The sequence below is a fragment of the Elaeis guineensis genome, chromosome 2, assembly GCF_000442705.2.
Source record: "Elaeis guineensis isolate ETL-2024a chromosome 2, EG11, whole genome shotgun sequence".
Classification (NCBI taxonomy): Eukaryota; Viridiplantae; Streptophyta; class Magnoliopsida; order Arecales; family Arecaceae; genus Elaeis; species Elaeis guineensis.
This window is the reverse complement of record NC_025994.2, coordinates 73,603,498-73,621,878: the sequence shown is the minus strand read 5'-3', so window position 1 is coordinate 73,621,878 and position 18,381 is coordinate 73,603,498. Positions and strand designations below refer to the sequence as shown.

General features: G+C 40.6%; 2 protein-coding genes across 2 annotated transcripts; one reads left to right on the top strand and one right to left on the bottom strand.

The window, feature by feature from the left end:
* Positions 1–1,861: 1,861 nt before the first annotated feature.
* LOC105058413 (indole-3-acetic acid-amido synthetase GH3.8) lies at positions 1,862–5,139 on the top strand. Its single transcript, XM_010941340.2, has 3 exons — positions 1,862–2,274; positions 2,405–2,506; positions 3,469–5,139. The coding sequence occupies exons 1-3, from the start codon at positions 1,955–1,957 to the stop codon at positions 4,829–4,831; spliced, it is 1,785 nt and encodes a 594-aa protein (XP_010939642.1). The 5' UTR covers positions 1,862–1,954; the 3' UTR covers positions 4,832–5,139.
* A 1,115-nt stretch (positions 5,140–6,254) lies between these two features.
* LOC105058420 (uncharacterized) lies at positions 6,255–18,007 on the bottom strand. Its single transcript, XM_010941353.3, has 6 exons — positions 17,678–18,007; positions 14,623–14,828; positions 10,997–11,294; positions 9,629–9,736; positions 7,041–7,285; positions 6,255–6,949 (listed from the first exon to the last, which is right to left on the bottom strand). The coding sequence occupies exons 1-6, from the start codon at positions 17,897–17,899 to the stop codon at positions 6,841–6,843; spliced, it is 1,188 nt and encodes a 395-aa protein (XP_010939655.2). The 5' UTR covers positions 17,900–18,007; the 3' UTR covers positions 6,255–6,840.
* Between the last annotated feature and the right edge of the window lie 374 nt (positions 18,008–18,381).

Here is an 18,381-nt window from a genome sequence, read left to right as displayed (position 1 = left end):
TATTCCATAGTGAAGGTTTGAACTTTAACCTTTTTTTTCGGTGGCATTCCATATTGTCCCATCAAGCATGCCAAAAATTATTTCTTTGTTTTCATGGCTGAAGTTCAGAAAAATCAATAAATTAGTGGTACAAAAAAAAATATGTGGCGTATCACCGACATAGGATCAAAAACTCAAAGAGGATGATAGGGTTTGAAATTACCTTAAAACTTCGAAAATTTTTGGATTACAGAACTACCATGCACTCCTAAAAAAAATTTATAAAATATAATTCAAAAGATAAAGTAAACAAATAGATAAAATAGAATTTCTTTTGATCTGAGATATGTTTTTTGTGCGGTGACATCCAATTTACAATACAGTTACAATCCAACTCATCCATTTCTTTATAATCGTCTCTTTTTAAAATGGTTCCAATATCATTTAAACTCATCTCTTTTTAAAATAGTTCCAATATCATTTAAATTCAGCGCTTTTGTGCCTTTCACTTGTTAGCTTTCTTTACCGGCCCATCATCTAGTCCGCTACGCCTAAGTAACTTGTAAATATAAATTTATGGTGCAAACAACATGGCATATGATTATAGTAGTCATTTTCTTGGATACAAATTATGGCAGTCATTTAAGAGGAAAGATTCAGTTCAAGCATTGTGTACTTGGTTAAGCAATAACCATCAATTCCTAAACAAATGGATTTCTATCCCGAATACTCAAATATTTCATAATTTATACTTACTTCCACATAGATCATGCTCTGTTGGTTTAAAAGTAGCAGACAAACATGGCTTTCGCTTGTATATTTTCCTTGCTTAACATGTCTAGCATTCAAAAATCTCCTTGAAACTCATTATCATGGATCATTAAACAATTAATTGTAAAGATTTTGTTCTGATGTTGCATAGGAACCATCGGCACTCGAAAACGACGGATTCATATAGGTTTATATATAAAAGACACCTATTTTCCCCACCATGATATCAAATCATTCACTTCAAAAAAGTCACAGATTACCCACCATATCTCTCAGTCCATGTCAATGCCTAGGCTAACATGGTACTCAATCTCCAGATGACCACATATTTTACATCTAGCCTCCTACATCCTACAATCTCTTCTCATTCCGCAAGAAACTCCATCCTCGCTTTCTGACGCTAGAATCGCATGGCAAGAAACACTTCAGTTACCTACGTATGGAAAGTCTCAGTCAAAAAAATAATAATAATAATAATAAAAAGCAGTTACTAGGTCCAAAATGAAACCCTAGAGTTACCCTTCAACTGTGGGACTCTTCCTATTACTCAATCTGGCAGCAACTATCTTTAATATGGTGTAACATTTTATGTGCCATGCTACTAAACAATCTAAGACTGCCCTCACAAAGAAACAAAACTCTTTTTTGGCGAGTGAGAGGAGACATGATTATCATCTCCTCCCCCCATCCGTCCAGGGGAACGTCACGAACGACGGCAGCTGCCTGGGCCGCCGGCAGCCCATCCTTATCATGGGCCACCACCCCCAACCATTCCCATACCTCCACGTGTCACCATGACGTGCGCCACGACAGCCTCTGACCTGGCAACTGACAACGTGGCCAAGACCCCGGACCCACGTGTCGGCCTCGAACCGGGCCTCTGACGCCACTGTGGGCCATCCCCTGCCCCCGCTCGGCCCAACACATCCGACGACACCAACGCTCGCCCGTGTCCACTACGTGCATGGCTCCATCCCCCTCCCCTTCGGCCCCACCCCACCCTCTCCGCCCCACCCCCCCCTCTCTCTCTCTCTCTCTCTATGCCAAGGCTCCAAGCGCTTCTATAAATAGCCCTCCCTTTGGAACCCCTTTCTCCATCCCGTTCTCATTTCTCCTTCTCTCTCTCTCTCTCTCTCTCATACACACACTCTTTTTAGCTCTCTATATCTCTCGTTAATCTTGAGATTAATTAAGTTTGTTAGCAATGGTTGTGGAGACGACCGTTTCAACACCGCTGGGGCCGGCGGCATGCGAGAATGATGCGAAGAAGCTTGAGTTTATCGAGGAGATGACGGCGAACACGGATAAGGTACAGGAGAAGGTGCTGGCGGAGATCTTAAGCCAGAACGCCGAGACGGAGTATTTGCAGAGGTATAAGTTGGGGGGGGCGAAGGACCGGGACGCGTTCAAGGCGAAGCTCCCGGTGGTGACCTACGAGGACCTGCAGCCGGAGATCCAGAGGATCGCAAACGGCGACCGCTCGGCGATTCTCTCGGCTCACCCTATTTCCGAGTTCCTCACCAGGTGCACCACTTTGATTTTTTCTTTAGTACTTGTTAGTCTTTGTTGATGATTTCGGATCGAGTCATATATATTACGAGTTGTACTTTAAAAAAAAAAAAAAGATGGTGATTTGTGATGGTTGGCGTGGTAGTTCTGGGACTTCGGCTGGGGAGAGGAAGTTGATGCCCACCATTCAAGAGGAATTGGACCGGCGTCAGCTGCTCTACAGCCTTCTCATGCCGGTCATGAACATGTGGGTATCGTTTTTTTTTTTTCTTCTTAATTTCTTTTATTTCATTTGACCACCTCGATGGATTTTGCCCATGTACACAAGTATCTGCTGTACCATATATAAATTAAACTTGTTATTAAATGTCTGATCACTTCTCGACACAAAAAAAAAAAAAAAAGGGAAAAGGAAAAAAAGAAAGATACCTAGATCGATATCACCTGCATGTGGTGAGGGAGATTTAGGTTGGACCTGGACAAGAAAATCATGTCTATAGTCTCAGTGGATTGACCTTGGTTGGTAGTTAATTATCCAGTTTGGTATTTACATTGGATCACCTCTTTAAGAATTAAAAGGTTGATAGTTAATCTATTTTTAAATTTATGGGATTGATACAAGGTCATCATCTAGTTGCAATTGATGAAGGGGTAGGTTGCATTAATTGAACCAGCATCCTACATGGTACACAGGGAGGTTCTATCTTTAATGGCAGTAACTTTTCACTTTGATCAATCCAATCTTACGTACGGTCTTCTTTTATGAATACTTCGCAAGTTATTTAGGGGTTATGTGCTAAATTGCATCCTCCGATATCAATGGGACAAATAGAAACTGTTGTAGCCCAGGGACTTTTACATCAAACCTTAGGATTTGAAGGATACACTATTTACTAAAGATTTCTTTTGTTGTATATATATTTATCTTTGAAAAATTAATGTTCTGTTTTGATGGGAGGAAAACTATAATGTCGACCCTAAAAATGGAAAGTGGCTTAGGTGCATGTACCTTCAAAATATAAGAATATCATGTGTGCAAAGAAAATATTGACATAAATAAACTAGTTACTGAGAAGATTAATCTTCATCAATTCATTCGTTATTTTCCAACTTGTATTTTTTGTCCTTGTGGCAAAAGTCTCAGAATGATTTCTTTGTCTAATAGTATCATCATCAGCTCTAAATATTTGGTACGTGCAACAAGTACAGATACGTGCCAGGCCTAGACAAGGGCAAGGGCCTCTACTTCCTGTTCGTCAAGGCCGAGACCAAGACCCCCGGCGGCCTCACCGCCCGGCCGGTGCTCACCAGCTACTACAAGAGCGACCACTTCAAGCGCCGCCCCTTCGACCCCTACAACGTCTACACCAGCCCCACTGCCGCCATCCTCTGCGCCGACTCCTTCCAGAGCATGTACTCCCAGATGCTCTGCGGCCTCCTCCAACGCCACGACGTCCTCCGCGTCGGCGCCGTCTTCGCCTCCGGCCTCCTCCGCGCCATCCGCTTCCTCCAGCTCCACTGGCGGGACCTCTCCACCGACATCGCCACCGGCACCCTCAGCCCCAGGATCACCGACCCCTCCGTCCGCGCCGCCGTGGCCGACCTCCTCCGCCCCGACCCCGCCCTCGCCCAATACATCACCTCCGAGTGCTCCACCGACAGCTGGGCCGGCATCATCACCCGAATCTGGCCCAACACCAAGTACCTCGACGTCATCGTCACCGGCGCCATGGCGCAGTACATCCCCACCCTCGAGTACTACAGCGGGGGGCTTCCCATGGCCTGCACCATGTACGCCTCCTCGGAGTGCTACTTTGGCCTCAACCTCAAGCCAATGTGCACGCCGAGCGAGGTCTCCTACACCATCATGCCCAACATGGCCTACTTCGAATTCCTCCCCCACGAGCCCTGCTCCACCGGACTAAACATTCCCAAGCTCGTCGACCTAGCCGACGTCGAGCTCGGTAAGGAATACGAGCTCGTGATCACCACATACGCTGGGCTCTACCGCTACCGAGTTGGGGATATACTGAGAGTGACCGGGTTCCACAACAGGGCGCCGCAGTTCCGGTTCATAAGGAGGAAGAACGTCTTGCTGAGCATCGAGTCGGATAAGACCGACGAGGCGGAGCTGCAGGCGGCGGTGGAGCGGGCGTCGGCGCTGCTGCGGCCGTACGGGGCGAGCGTGGTGGAGTACACGAGCCAGGCGGACACGCGGGCGATCCCGGGGCACTACGTGATATACTGGGAGCTGTTGGTGAGGGAGGAGGGGAGGTGGCCGGAGGGGGAAGTGCTGGAGAGATGCTGCCTGGAGATGGAGGAGGCGATGAACACGGTCTACCGGCAGAGCCGGCTGGCCGACGGATCCATAGGGCCGCTGGAGATAAGGGTGGTCAAGGCCGGGACGTTCGAGGAGCTCATGGACTATGCCATCTCCCGTGGGGCTTCCATTAACCAGTACAAGGTGCCGAGGTGTGTGAGCTTCCCGCCGGTCATAGAGCTGCTGGACTCGAGGGTGGTGTCGGCCCACTTCAGCCCGGCCTGTCCCAAGTGGGCCCCCACTAGGAGCTAGTGGTCCGGGTGGGACCCGGAGGGCATCTCGACCAACCGAACGACCAACAACTACTCGACTAGTTATTTTAGTTGCATGTTTGATTGATAATCGGCGTCAGGGATGCCGGCTACTTTAGGCTTTCGGATAAGTTCATCCGGCATTAGTTATATAGTTTGTATGTTTGATTGCTGATCGGCGTCAATGATGCCGGTTTCTTTAGGCTTCTGGATAACTTAATCGGGTGGTTCTTTTCGCTTCTGTATTAAGATTGTCGTGTTTGGTTGGGCTCTTGCTCGTGTTAATTATAAATTAAGTGCTGTCGTTTTGGATCTCGATCTTGACTATATGTAATGGGTTTTGTTTTTTGGTGGTGGTTAAGATGGATGGACCACTGTACTGGTTGATTTGAAGGGCTATCCATCATTTGAACTGAGATAGAGGGACAGAACTTGGCTACTTGAGATGCGGTTAGGTCACACTTGTTTCCGTTGGTAGGGAGTAGAGAGTGATGTGTGGAAAGGGACCTGGAGAACTGTGGAGGTTGCTCTGGAATTTGGGAAAACCCAAACAAAGTGAACGGCCCTTGGACCAACCTGCACCCATAGACCAGGAGAAGAAGTACACTAGGCACACTGGAACCACACAACCAGGTTTTCTTTTCTTCTGCGTCTCTAGCTACATTGATGTGGATGTTTCCAAGGGGCTACCAGCATACATGTAGTCAGTCCCCTAGGAAAAATCATAATGATACCGCAACAAAATCCTGATACCCTATGCTGACCCACCTGCCGGTGGGTGCGTGGCTATTAGCTTTAATTTAATGCACAGTGCGGGCATCTAGGGTCAACACAAGGACTCCAAGCGGTCAGATGTAGAACAGTTCTCCAAATAATGGAGCTTGGATCCACTAAGGCATATATAGAAAGATTTTTCTTAATTTTTATATACAAGAGGTGTGATACCATACAAGCAAGTTGGATAGCCAATTGTTAAGGCGTCTGCCCATTTTAACAGACTATAACATCTAGCTCCAGTTGACAAGCATTGCCTTCTTCAACTTGTTGCTGTAGCAGTTCAACGGAATTGGTATCCAAAACATTTTTGAATACACGTACCCAAACAATTGAAAAAAACACACAACATTTTAAGCATGCGGCAGGTGGAACATATCATGGCTTTAATTTGGCTAATAATGGGAAAGAGGGGAATATTTTGGCCGTTCCAGCGTCCCTGAACAGAAGGAAGAAATGGCTTTTTTGCATTTAATATTTCTGTGGGGGTCATGCATTCGAGATATGGTGGACGTGCAGGCCCATGTTGGTTCCCAGCGCCTGAACCTAACGTCCACCTAGGTTTTAAGATGACACAATGTGACTCGGATGAGACCGACATGACGGTGGGAATTTGGTTCTTAAAAATCTTGTACATGTACAAAAAGGTGTAGAAACAGCACAGATGTATTTTTTTCCCCAAGCTGGATTTACCAAAACAGGTAGCATCAAGCGCTCTTGGTGCGTACATTATAATGTCATATATGACATATACATGGAAAAACAAAAAGAACTCGATAACATATTGACCACATTACTGACTACCTGAGAACAAATCCCTGGTTAACAAAATCCATCGGACCACCGCTGGTGCAGCTTCAGCTTCACAATTCAAATTGAAAAAAAAAAAAAAAAAAAAAACGCAGCTTGAGCATAACATGGGTAGTCAGAAACCGGACAATAAAATTTACAATTGTCATGTACTACAGGTGGTCAGATCTGCATATTTAAGTGTAGCATCTCTCAACGAGCATTCCCTAAGATGATGGAGTACACGAAATCATTCAATTCAAAACATGCACCTTACTGATTTCCCACAACCAAACACTGCCGAAAGTCAAGTGCTTGCCTTGGTTGTATCTTGCAATCATCCAACTATGATCTCCGTGATCCTTTTCAGTGCAACAATATAGGACAAAGTGGCTCGTTTAGCACGCATCTCTGAGATGAACTTGGAATCAGCTGTCAAGCAACATTTTAATCACTGTTTTGAGAAACCGATTCTGTATCACCAGAGATAGTAAAAAGTTGCATCAGCTCTAACCGGTACTCCAGACCTCTAAGGTAGTGGCCCAAAAGCATGCACCTGTGACCATGGCAAAACCAAGTTCGAATTTCAAATTTTAAAAACCATGAGTTGCAAACCACAAGCTACACAAGCAATATGCTACTTGTACCAGAACAGAAGCCGTGCAAGATAATCCCGTGGGACCGATATTAGGGGTTGAAATTGAAGGGAATTGTTCTCGACAAGTTCTGCACAGTCATCCTTTCCAACATTTAAGGTTCCACCTATGGCATTGTCAGATTGAGGAGAAGGCATCGAATGTATTTTTGGAGAAAGAGTTGCAAGGAGGCCATGGACAACAGAGTGGATGGTCTCCTCCACCCCAGGGCAGGTTGGTTCAGAAAGTTCAGCAACCTGCACGTAAAGAAATCTGAACTACATGACATGAATTATTAACTGATAAAGTAAAAAACAAACAGAAAAAAATCTACTGAATTGGCTGTTGAGCTTGATGTATATTTTGACTCATTTCTTATCAGCTTAAACTTTTAGGTCAATAGTTAACTAACACATCATGAAAACTCAGTTTGTCGGAGGCCACGCGTAACCTCCAGTTCAGTTATTTATCTAATTATCACGAATTATCTGTTATCCTGATGCTTGTCCGCTATCAACTTGTCTCTGTTTTGACTTAGTTATCCCCCCACGTGCATGGACCACAACACACATGAGAGGAGAGTTCTTTTTTTTCTTTGAAGGAGTGGGTGGGCAAGCAGTGTGGTTTGTTTTTAAGCCTGATATACATTGTTGATCTACTCCTCATCAGCTAAAGCACTTGAGGTCCACTGATTAGTTAACAATGGTCCCTTTTGCTGCAAGGCTCCAATGTTTAAAGAACAGAAGTATAGGAGCATCACAAAATTAAAGAAAAAAAATCAGAGAACATTTTCCTTTCCCAGTATAATAATTGTCTCGTGTTATTGCTTCAGGCTTTAATCCAACATCAAAAGTAGAGTATGAATCAGCTTTAATTTTTGTAGCCCCATTCCAGACCTAACTTTTAAAAGTAGACATGGTCATGCTTAGGTGAGATTTAACATTCATGATTGATATAACTGTATTACAGCAGCCTACATGGTTCAATGCACCTTGGGCAGTGACATGTATGCCTATCATGTGTCTAATCTTTGTTGCATGAAGACCAGGGCAATGAAAATCATCCAGAACTGATCATCACAGTAACCTGGTGCTCCATAGTAGGTGCAATGGTGATCCATGCACATTTAAGGAATTTTGTTTCCTCAAAACTTTCAATCAAAACTCATATGTCTATGCACACAATCAAATGCATCTAGATTCATATGAACCATGTGCAAGCATACATCAACATTAAATAACCCAGAAAGGAAGACCGTAGTCAGAAAACCAAATCACCATCTATTCTGGCATCACAAAAGAGCATCAATAATTACCACACATGTTTGAAACTTCATCCCACAAAAATCTATATAGTCTGTTATAAGAGTACCAACATAGAAACTTTTCAATCTCAGTCCAGCATATAAAAGGGTAGAATAAAAATGCTAAACAAACAGGAAAATGGAGGTGCAAAATTGTATCTGGAAATACCCTTTGTGGCAGAATGCGCAGGTTAATTTATCTGAAAAGTGTTCTGGCTAAAACCCCGTGCAATAGTATTCCGTCTTAACAGTGATGGCTGTAAAATCCACAGGCCTGATGAAATCACTTTATATTTGCACGGCTTTGTGTGCATCCTCATTGTACCTTAGCTGCACCTCATGCTTTTCTAAAATTAAATGGAACATTGTTTTTTCCCCATTTTTGCAGAGTTGTCAGGTAAAGACTATTTAAGATCCAGTATGTTCATTATCACCTCAACCTGATACTTCACATACTTTCTTCACCTAGATCATGTGACAAGATAATCGACATATGGTGCTGCATATCTGAAGATAATAACTGTGGAAACTGACCTTCTCCTTGGGCATGTGGGTGCAATTGTGCGCACTTAGAGCATGCCAGATTGCTAATTTGACTCTGTAGCTAGAACAACATCAGGTGCTTTGACCTTCTTTTCAGTTGCGAAAAATGGAGCATATTCTTATGGATAGTTTGCCAAAAATCTATTAAAATATCATATATCAATAACTCATCAAAGCTTGACACATGACCCAGGACATTGATTATCTAATAACACCAAACCCAAAGGGTAACAATATGCTTGATGGCATTTTTGGGTCAATACTTGTCCTACCAGTACTATCATGGTTGGTCATGTGACTTGAAATTCCATCAACATGGTTTCTAATTTCACTATTATTATTCAGTTATTAAATTTAAAGTGCAGGGAAAACAAAATATACTAAAAAGTCAATAGGCAAGAGTTCTTTGTAATTTTTACTCAGAATAGCAGCAGAAAGGAGATGAAATTTAATGAGCTTAAATGCTGGAAGTCATCATGGTAGAGATCTCTAACAGTTGCTAATTAAAGAAAGATCAGAATAAGGAAACACTGCACATTTCCATAGCATTACATAGAACTATAACAGTCAAGACTCCAGGAAAACACCTGCTTAAACCCTAGTTCCTATTGCTCAGCATTAACTAATCATTGGTGGAAAAGGCATTAAATACGCTAGCATGGTTTAAAAAGTGATAGCTAAAAGAACTTATCAGTTTAACTCAATGGTGCAAAAGAGAAATTGCATAATAAATATTTCGAATGAAATCCCTAACCTTCTCAGGTTGTAGCGATCTTAAATAGTCCAACAAGTCATTCTTTTCTTCTCCTACAAAGTGTTGCATTTGTAGCGCAGAGTTTTGCCTTTTGATGTCACGCAGTTCCTGTCAGTTTGGAACAACAAATGTTTAACAAGCAAGCCACATATGGTAATCACAAAATAAAACAAATTCATCTGAGATCCAAACATGACCATAAACAATCAGCAAAAATGCGATCTCAAGAGTAGAACCAATTGAAAATGTACTATGTTTCCAATGATATTGAAAAAAGGCAAGACCAAGAACATTCCTTAGGAACTGTAGAAATGCGTGATGAATTGCTACAAAATCAGTGGAAGAGTGTAATGAGAAGAACTTCAACAGCTCTTTGATTAGTAGAGATAGAAGGTTTATGTTGATGGATGTGGACAAGAGCAGAATGTGGCTATGATGGAGCTGCATTACAGTCATCATACTAATGGAGAACAACCATCAAGAAAAATGTCCTGATAAAAATTGAAATTCAAGATAAACCTCACCAGATGATTAAACATGAGTGAGATGATCCGTGATGTACCTGTAATTGGTGTGACAAGTATAGGAATATTATAACAATGCAATTAAAACCATACAATCAATAGCTTTCGATATACAATAAAATTAGGCTATGACTGTCTCTTATAAGATGCAAAACACAAACAGCAACATATTATCAAATGCTACTCTAAAAAGAAGAAGAAAAAGGTGTTTTGGGGGCATGAAATTTGTGCTTGATAAGTGCAGTCGCATGCATTAAGTATAAATCTAAGTGTTTACTCAACAGTTGATGTATGAGACATGGCAAAAGATGCTCAGTACAACCTGATTGAGTGCCTTATAACTAGAGCCTAGCTCATTTTCAATATGCACAAAACACAAATTACAAGATGACACAATTGATAGATTAGTGTACAATGGCTTTGACCAAAAGTTACAGCGCACATTTGTTTTGACTTTATGAGAAATGTCCATTGTGATTCAATGCCAATTTCATACCCTAATCACATTCAGAAAGAGAAGGCATTCCTCCATTTTGTCAAAATTTATCCCAATTTAACTAATATTACAGTTGGCCAGCAAAGAAAAAGACTTGCATAACAAGCTTTACCACTGAGTGTTTGATCAGATGGTATCACACCTTGCCACTTGAGCAAAGAGTTTAGGTTGGTTTTTGGGTTGGAATCGGCCCCAGGGGTGGGGTCAATATAAGGTAGAAAGGCAGAGATTAGCCCCACGCAATCTCAAAAAACAAAAGGTGACCAACTATATCATGAAAATCTTTAATTGAAATTTCAAATAAAATATTGGAAAGACACCATTTCAAGTACAAAAATTGGCGTATACCTTTTTCACAGAATTTAGATGAGATTGTAGGTAAAGAATATATTCTTGAGCTTCTGAAGTCATTTCCCCAAGACCTTCAACTCCTGTATTCTCACATTTTGGCTGGTCTTCATTGTTCTCAAGGTTGGGTAACAGATTATGCTCTAAAGAAAAATTGAACATTGTCGTAGTTCTATCCGCAAACTTCTCATGATTATCCACTTCTACAATTTCTGTTTTTCTTTTTTCAGCACGTTCATCATATACATCTAGGATTCTTTCAAGGCATAGCCTATATTCAGCATTTCGCAAAGTATACCTGCAATTCAGACAAAGCTTCTAAAAGTTAAACTTCTGCAAGGATACTAAGTAAAATAGAAAAAAGGAAGACATATAACAAATATATGTCAATGAACCATAAACATTAAACAAAATGAAGTACTTGACAGGCTGTCAAATGTGTTCAAGTTTGAATCTTTATGAGTTAAAATCACTACAGAAGATGTTGATTTTAAAAAAAAAAAAGTGTAATGGGCAATAAGACCTCATAAGCTGCAAAGTCATATGCCCATGAAAGCCATTTCAAACAGGTAAGAAAAGGTATCTTCATACTGAAGATAACAGGATGAAGAAAACTTAGATGATCTCAGTTCCCTACCAGCAACCACCTACAGTTATGAAGAATGGATAGACAGGAGGTCATCTTTATAAATATTGAACAGAGATAAACACCTCTCCCATGCTTCAATAAAGTATTGCATGACACCACTACTCCCCACACCCTCCCTCCCACCACACCCCCCCCCCAAAAAAAAAAAAAGATAGGGCTGCATTTGACATCGTGGTCACTTTTTGAAGAGAAAAAAAAAGAAAACAGGAAATCTATTTCCATTTTTTTTAGATTTCTGAAAACAGGAAATATGTTTAGTTCACTCCTTTTTTCCTTTATATATATATATATATATATATATATATATATATATATATATATATATATATATATATATATATATATATATATATAGACTCATTGGAGGGGAAGGTGAGGAGAGGCAGCCAAGGGCAGGCAGTGGGGTTCAAGCCTTGGCCTTGAGGAGGGCTTTGTTGCCGAGATTGGTGAAGACATAGACACCACGGCCAGAGTGGAGGGCATGGATGAGGATGCCTTCCTTCTTGTGAGGGTCAAGTTCGATGGAGGATACAAATTTGCGACCCAGACAAACCATTCAACGGACTGGATTAGCATCTCTGCTGGGTGCCGATGGTACCAAAAAGGCCCTTAGTTTTTCTTGATCGAAATACCAAAAAAACCTGATAGCAATCACAACAAAAGAAAGGAATTTTCATTTTTGCATGTCCTTTTTTCTTCATTTTCTGACTCTTCCTCTCTCCCCTCCATTTCCATTATTATTACTTTATTAACTGCGTAACAATCCCTGATTCCCTGCCTTCAAAACCATCTCCAAACAAAGTCTCCACCTTTATCTGTTTCTGCTTCTCTCCCCCTCTCTCCCTCTTCAAATATCTCTCTTTTCCCCCTTCGATCCTTCTAAATCTCATCCATTTTAGCCCTCTGCTGCTTTCTTGGAAGTATTCGGCATTTTGTGATGTCTCGATGGTATACTCTTGGAGGCGAAGAGAAAAGGAGTCAATGAGCATGTGCATGACATGTGCCACCAGGTGCCTAGCAGCGAAGCTCCACTTGCTGGTCACCACATGTCCCCTCACACGACTGAGAGCGGGAACAATGATGAGAGGATTGAGGGAAAGGAGAGGTTGATTTCCACATCCAGCATTGCCACCTCGTCAGCAAAGAGCATGTTGGAGAGGAGGATCCAGCTGTCAGGGAGGTTGGGACAAAACCAAACCACCATCTAGGCCCCTTCTCCACTAGGCAATGCCTTCGTTGGCTTGAACGATGTTATCACCTCCTCGTTGACCAGGGAGAGGTCAAGGGTGGTGGAGCAGCTAGCGAAGGAAGAATGTTGGAGCGATTAATAGGGAAGTTGGAATGCATGGGAATGGGAGGGGGACGCCCAATATAGGAAGTCACTTTAAAAAAAAAAGATGGAAGTGAAAAATTTTCCATTCCAGAAATAATGAAAGATGTTAAAAAAAAAAAAGAAAAATACTGGAAACAAGGTAATGAAACATAATTTCAATATCAGATTCCATGTTTCTATTTAAAAGAAGAAGGGGAAAAAACAATACCAAACAAGGCCTAAAACTAGAGCCTTAGGATTCAGCTATATTTTAATGGATTAAATAAAATTTCCTAAAATTTTGAAAATAGCTAGCCCTAATCCTCAAGAAATAAATCCCTTGCCTTATCAGCATAAAAGTATGAATAAGACTCATTCCATAAAATAAATTTATCATACTATGGTAAATAATGAATCTCAGAGTAATGATTGCAAACAGAATAACTGAAAAAGAATTGGTGTGAATGATTATGCAACTTAATTGACTCATTAGTCTTCTTAGGCTTATCAAGGTAATATTCCACTCATCAATTTATGGAATAGACAAAATCAATAATGGACAGGCTTACCAAGACCAAAGCCGAGGAAAATTTAGCAATGTTCTCAGATAACTACAGATTGCATACTTTCAAGCTAATTAGATATAGACTACAGAAGTTTCCAATTGTATTTCATCATGGTAACATAGTCACAAACCTAAAGTTGCCAAATTGACACGGTGTTAGAAGATAAAAATATGAAGGAGTTGAATTCAATCAGAGCTCGAAAATTTAACATTGTGCATGTTTCTAGTTAATATACCTTTAACTGACGACATATTTTGTCTTTAACATCAGCAACCTCAGAGCTGAAATAATAAGAACTACTAGCAATTAAGCACATTTTCAGACAAGACATCTAATCCAACTGAAGTCATTCTGTGCAAACCAATACAAATTTCTAAAATATACTGCTACATTTCAAAAAATTCCTAACCTTCTTTGCTTATCATAACCATCTTTATTTATTTATTAGTTATTTTAAAGTCCAGGATTTTCATTACTCATTGTCTTTATCAACTTACCTTGACAATGCTTTTCTGGTCCAGCTAAGCAAAAAGGATTATCCATTTAATTCTAGGACTGAAAGACATCACACCCCACAGCTTCCAATCAATACTTCTTCCCCATAAATTGCTTAATATATCAACACAAAAAAAAAAAGATCATACTTGCATATATAAAACATCTTATTAATTCTAGAAACAGTTGTTGCAGAGGGTTACATTCCATGATCAACCATTCCACAACTCTAAGCAACATTTAGTTTTATTATACAGGTAATGTCAGATACATGCTTTGAGATTATATAACTGATGCAATTTAACCAGATTGTAGAATGAAGTGAAATAAGTATTGTTAATATATACAAGATATATATGCTGCCTAAATCCAGGATCAGATGTCTCAATTTCAGTAACCAGTCATTGTTGCCATGGCGGCTCCAATACTACCATACAATTGTTTGGCACTCCAATACTACTACTACTACTTTTATTTTTAAAACCATGAATCATCATTCATGGTTTTAAAAATAAAATAAGTTATAAAGATGGTTACCATAATTGAATAAAATTTGTCGACACTTCAGTAAGGTAAAAATCTTCCAATTACAAAACAAGCATACCCTGTCATCATTGAAGAAACCAATAACTTGAAGAGGGGATCCCAAAATGCTTCCACGAGGACATGAAACTGGTCAGATGGGAGCAGACCCAGCATGCCTGATATTGTTCTCTTCATTGCATCCACTGTATCAGCTGGGACATCTTTTTGGATCAGACTCACATCCAAAGGCTCTATTTCTTGTATCAAATTTGAGAGGATGGATTTCTGAAAGATAACATTCACAAAAATATCAGGAAATCAAAATATGGAGATTCTGCAAGATAAAACTTAGTCGAAAAATGAAACAATGTAACATAAATATATTTTTAACATATAGCGCTAAGTTTCAGGGAGTGAAGAGCCAACATAGTATGTTATGACTATTTTGAATCAAACACCCAATCACTAAAGGGCCAGAGTTTCCAAGAGAGGTCATTATATTCAACCTGGCCAATGCAATGCTCTGTACTCCAACCAAGCATTCACTAATTTGATATATCTTGTTGTCTCAGCTATATAAGCCAATACATCACAAGATCTCAACTGATATCAATGTATTGGCCAAGATTTATTTTAGGCTTTTTAATTAACTTTATTGGGTTTACTAATTATTACATTTTAGAAAAGATCCTTGAATGGTAGTTATTCTCAACTTTACTGATATCAACTGATATTTCAATATCTCAGTTATATACATCAGCCAAAGTATCAAACTTCTCTGGCCTTTACTCTTGGCTGAAACAAACCAGCATTTCTGTTCATCTTGTTTTCTCTTTCCCACTGAGATAGCTAAGAAATTAGCCTTTAAAAACTATTAGACTCTTAAAGGTAAATCTTCCAACACCTTTTAGTGTTCTGGTGAAACTTTTCAGTCAGGCTTGGAGATATTGAGAAATACCTGGCTGATTCAATTCATACACATTAAACTTACTATAGGACATATTTTGATCCCCTACCGAACATAGTAGAACCAAAACAAACTTAAAACATTGGAAACTTGAGGTGGAAGAAATAGAAAGGGCATAGAGAGAAATGGGAAAGGGAGAGAAAAGAATTAAAAATGAAATATGGGTAAGGCATCACAATCAACGGGTTGTCTTAAAGACAGTAATTTTCTCATAGTATAGATGTAGGTGGGCTGCTAGAAATCCTGTCCCAACGCACAATGCCTAATTGATAAGCTTGATTGGGCTCTGCACCAACCAATTAGCTTATGGAAACAGAAGACCTAACCCAAACATGCAAAGTTGAAAGAAGAGAACAAGACTTGGAAACACAATATTAGAGGATTTGTAAACACGCCACACACGTGAGAGAGAGAGAGAGTTGCCTGCAGAAACTTTATAAATGTTCATGGGTTTTCTTTAGTATAAAGGAAACATGTGCAAAGCTTGTAAATAACTCATTGGTGTAAAAGCCTTCTCTTTTAAACATGATAACTGTATCGTACCCCCAGATTTAAACATCATAACTATCCATATGTATACAAAATGATAAAATATATCCTTGCAGCACATCAAAGTGCAGCTGAGTGCATCATGTATGTTTGGCATGTTCTTGACAAAAACTTTAATAAGCAACTGATGTCATGAATTAATATGCAACAGATCCAAGAAAGAAGCATGGCAAACCATGAAGACATATTCAACTATTCGAGGGTACTCTTTAAGTACTGATTTGGAACTTTACACGATGGCAGCATGAAGGAGAATATGATGGTTCGACCAATACATAGTTCATCAGTAACTTAAACAAAACTATGTCAAATATAGATTCATGGATGAGAAAACTTGTAAACTGGATGAAGATGCTACAACCTAGAATAGCTTTGTGAGGAAATTCATCAGAAACTGCAGAAATGATAAACACAGCAATCAAGCGATTTAGGTATTTAGTAGGATATCATCCATGTGCACTTTGATAGATAGAGAGTGATCCACTCCATTCAGCAGTGGGTCTATTATGAAATGAAAGACCAAATTATCCATGCTTTTCTATCATCATGACTGGGAAATTATCAATGACAGAATGGTCTGGAAAATAGTTCAACTCAAAAAGAGAACATTTGGAGGCATGATGAATGAAGTCACCACCTTGAAATTCGAGCTTTGTATGAATCTGATCTACATTGAAAAGGCTGTTAAATACTTAAATTATCTTATGGATGAACTAATTGAGGCATGTAGGAAGAAGGAGCGATGAAAAATAGTCAAGAAAAAATGGAGATTGGCATTTCTTATTTAAATATATGCCTTGGATCTGCTTTAACACAAAAACACCTTGCAAGGCAAGGCAGGGACATGGGCACTTCCATGCAATTTAAAGGTTCTGCGTGTTACAACTGGCATTTTTATACTCTTTCTTAGATTGTCTTTGGCATTTATCATAAACCTTTGAACTAGAAAAGCCCCTCCATTCTGGTGTGAGCATTTCAACCACACCTGCGTGCTCTTGTTTATTTTGTTCTACTAATTTCTAAACAAATGAGTCTCCTCATGAATGTAACTCGGTAGCCGTTGAAAATCTGTGTTATTCTCACTTTTCTTATCATGTCCTATTTTATTGGCATGCCTGATTTCACAAAACAAGAACCTAACCACATTGGTTCTTCAACAGAATCCAAAGAACTTGTGCCTGACTTATTGGTATCTCAGAACTACCTCCGCTGTAAATTTTAGTTCTTATTTTCTGATACGATTTGGGGCAAATGAATCTGGACAAATTCCAGTTACAAAACAAGCATCCTCATGGAACCACTCACCACTTCAATCAAATAGAATACTCCCTACAACAAGACCAAGACTTTCTTACGAATTCACGCCATCTCCTCCAGGAAACAATTTTCATAAAATACAAGCCAAACACCCACAATTACCAAATCCCAATTTGAGATTACCACGCAACAACCCAACAAAAGCACTAAATTTGAGTTAAAATACTCCAAAGTTCGCGGAATTCTTCCACAGATTTTTATGCATAATAACGACTTACCAAATGACACAGCCCCAATCACGACGAAATAGGAACCCTATTTGATTCTAACTCAAGAGAAACCGACGGAAACGGAGGCGAACCTTCGAGATGCGGCGATCGGATTTGCCCTTGGCATTGAGCTCATCGAAGGAAGAGGCGGAGGCGGCGACGAGGACGAGGAGGCGACGAGGCCTCAAGAAACCAAGGCGAGAGGAAGGAGAAGAAGAAGAAGGAAGCCTAGTCGGCCGGGAGGCGAGCAAGGGCGGATGGCGAGGTCGCGAAGCGAACAGAGCCCGAGGGAGGAAAGCGGCGGCGGTCGGCATGCCCGTCACCGCCTCCGCCCTGTCTCTATATCTCTCTCTCCCTCTCTTCTTCTACCGGCGTTTCTTTTTCCCTGGGTTGACTGTTTTGAATTTGAGAAGGAAGGGTGGGTGCGTCGAAATGCTAGCTCGGAGCGTCAGAGTCGTCGGCAGGCGACGCGTGGATGCCACCCTATCCTATCTTGATGGACTACCTTGGCTTTCGGACCACACATACGGTGCGATCCATCCGTCCATGATTTTTTCGTGCCACGCAGTCCGCATACGGATTGAATGGATTAGATCGAAACCTACCCACGTATACTATGCTATTAAGGCTAACCTAATTCTGCGGTGAAAAACAACAGCTCTAATGTTAACTTCTTCCGGTGAACCGCCTAAAGTACAGGTGTATGGATGGACAGATGAGAGTTGCTCCGTATGAAAAAGTTGATGAAGTATAATATGGCGTAAGGCTGATCTGCAATCATAGAAAATGATCAGGG

Bases quoted from the DNA above. Each gene is read 5' to 3' on its own strand.
- LOC105058420 (XM_010941353.3), bottom strand. From the start codon at position 17,899: ATGCCGACCGCCGCCGCTTTCCTCCCTCGGGCTCTGTTCGCTTCGCGA. The intron at 14,829-17,677 runs GTTCGCCTCCGT...GTTATCTTTCAG, and splicing joins CCGATCGCCGCATCTCGAAG to AAATCCATCCTCTCAAATTT. The intron at 6,950-7,040 runs GTACAAGTAGCA...CCATGGTCACAG, and splicing joins CTTGCACGGCTTCTGTTCTG to GTGCATGCTTTTGGGCCACT.
- LOC105058413 (XM_010941340.2), top strand. From the start codon at position 1,955: ATGGTTGTGGAGACGACCGTTTCAACACCGCTGGGGCCGGCGGCATGC. The intron at 2,275-2,404 runs GTGCACCACTTT...TTGGCGTGGTAG, and splicing joins ATTTCCGAGTTCCTCACCAG to TTCTGGGACTTCGGCTGGGG. The intron at 2,507-3,468 runs GTGGGTATCGTT...CAACAAGTACAG, and splicing joins CTCATGCCGGTCATGAACAT to ATACGTGCCAGGCCTAGACA.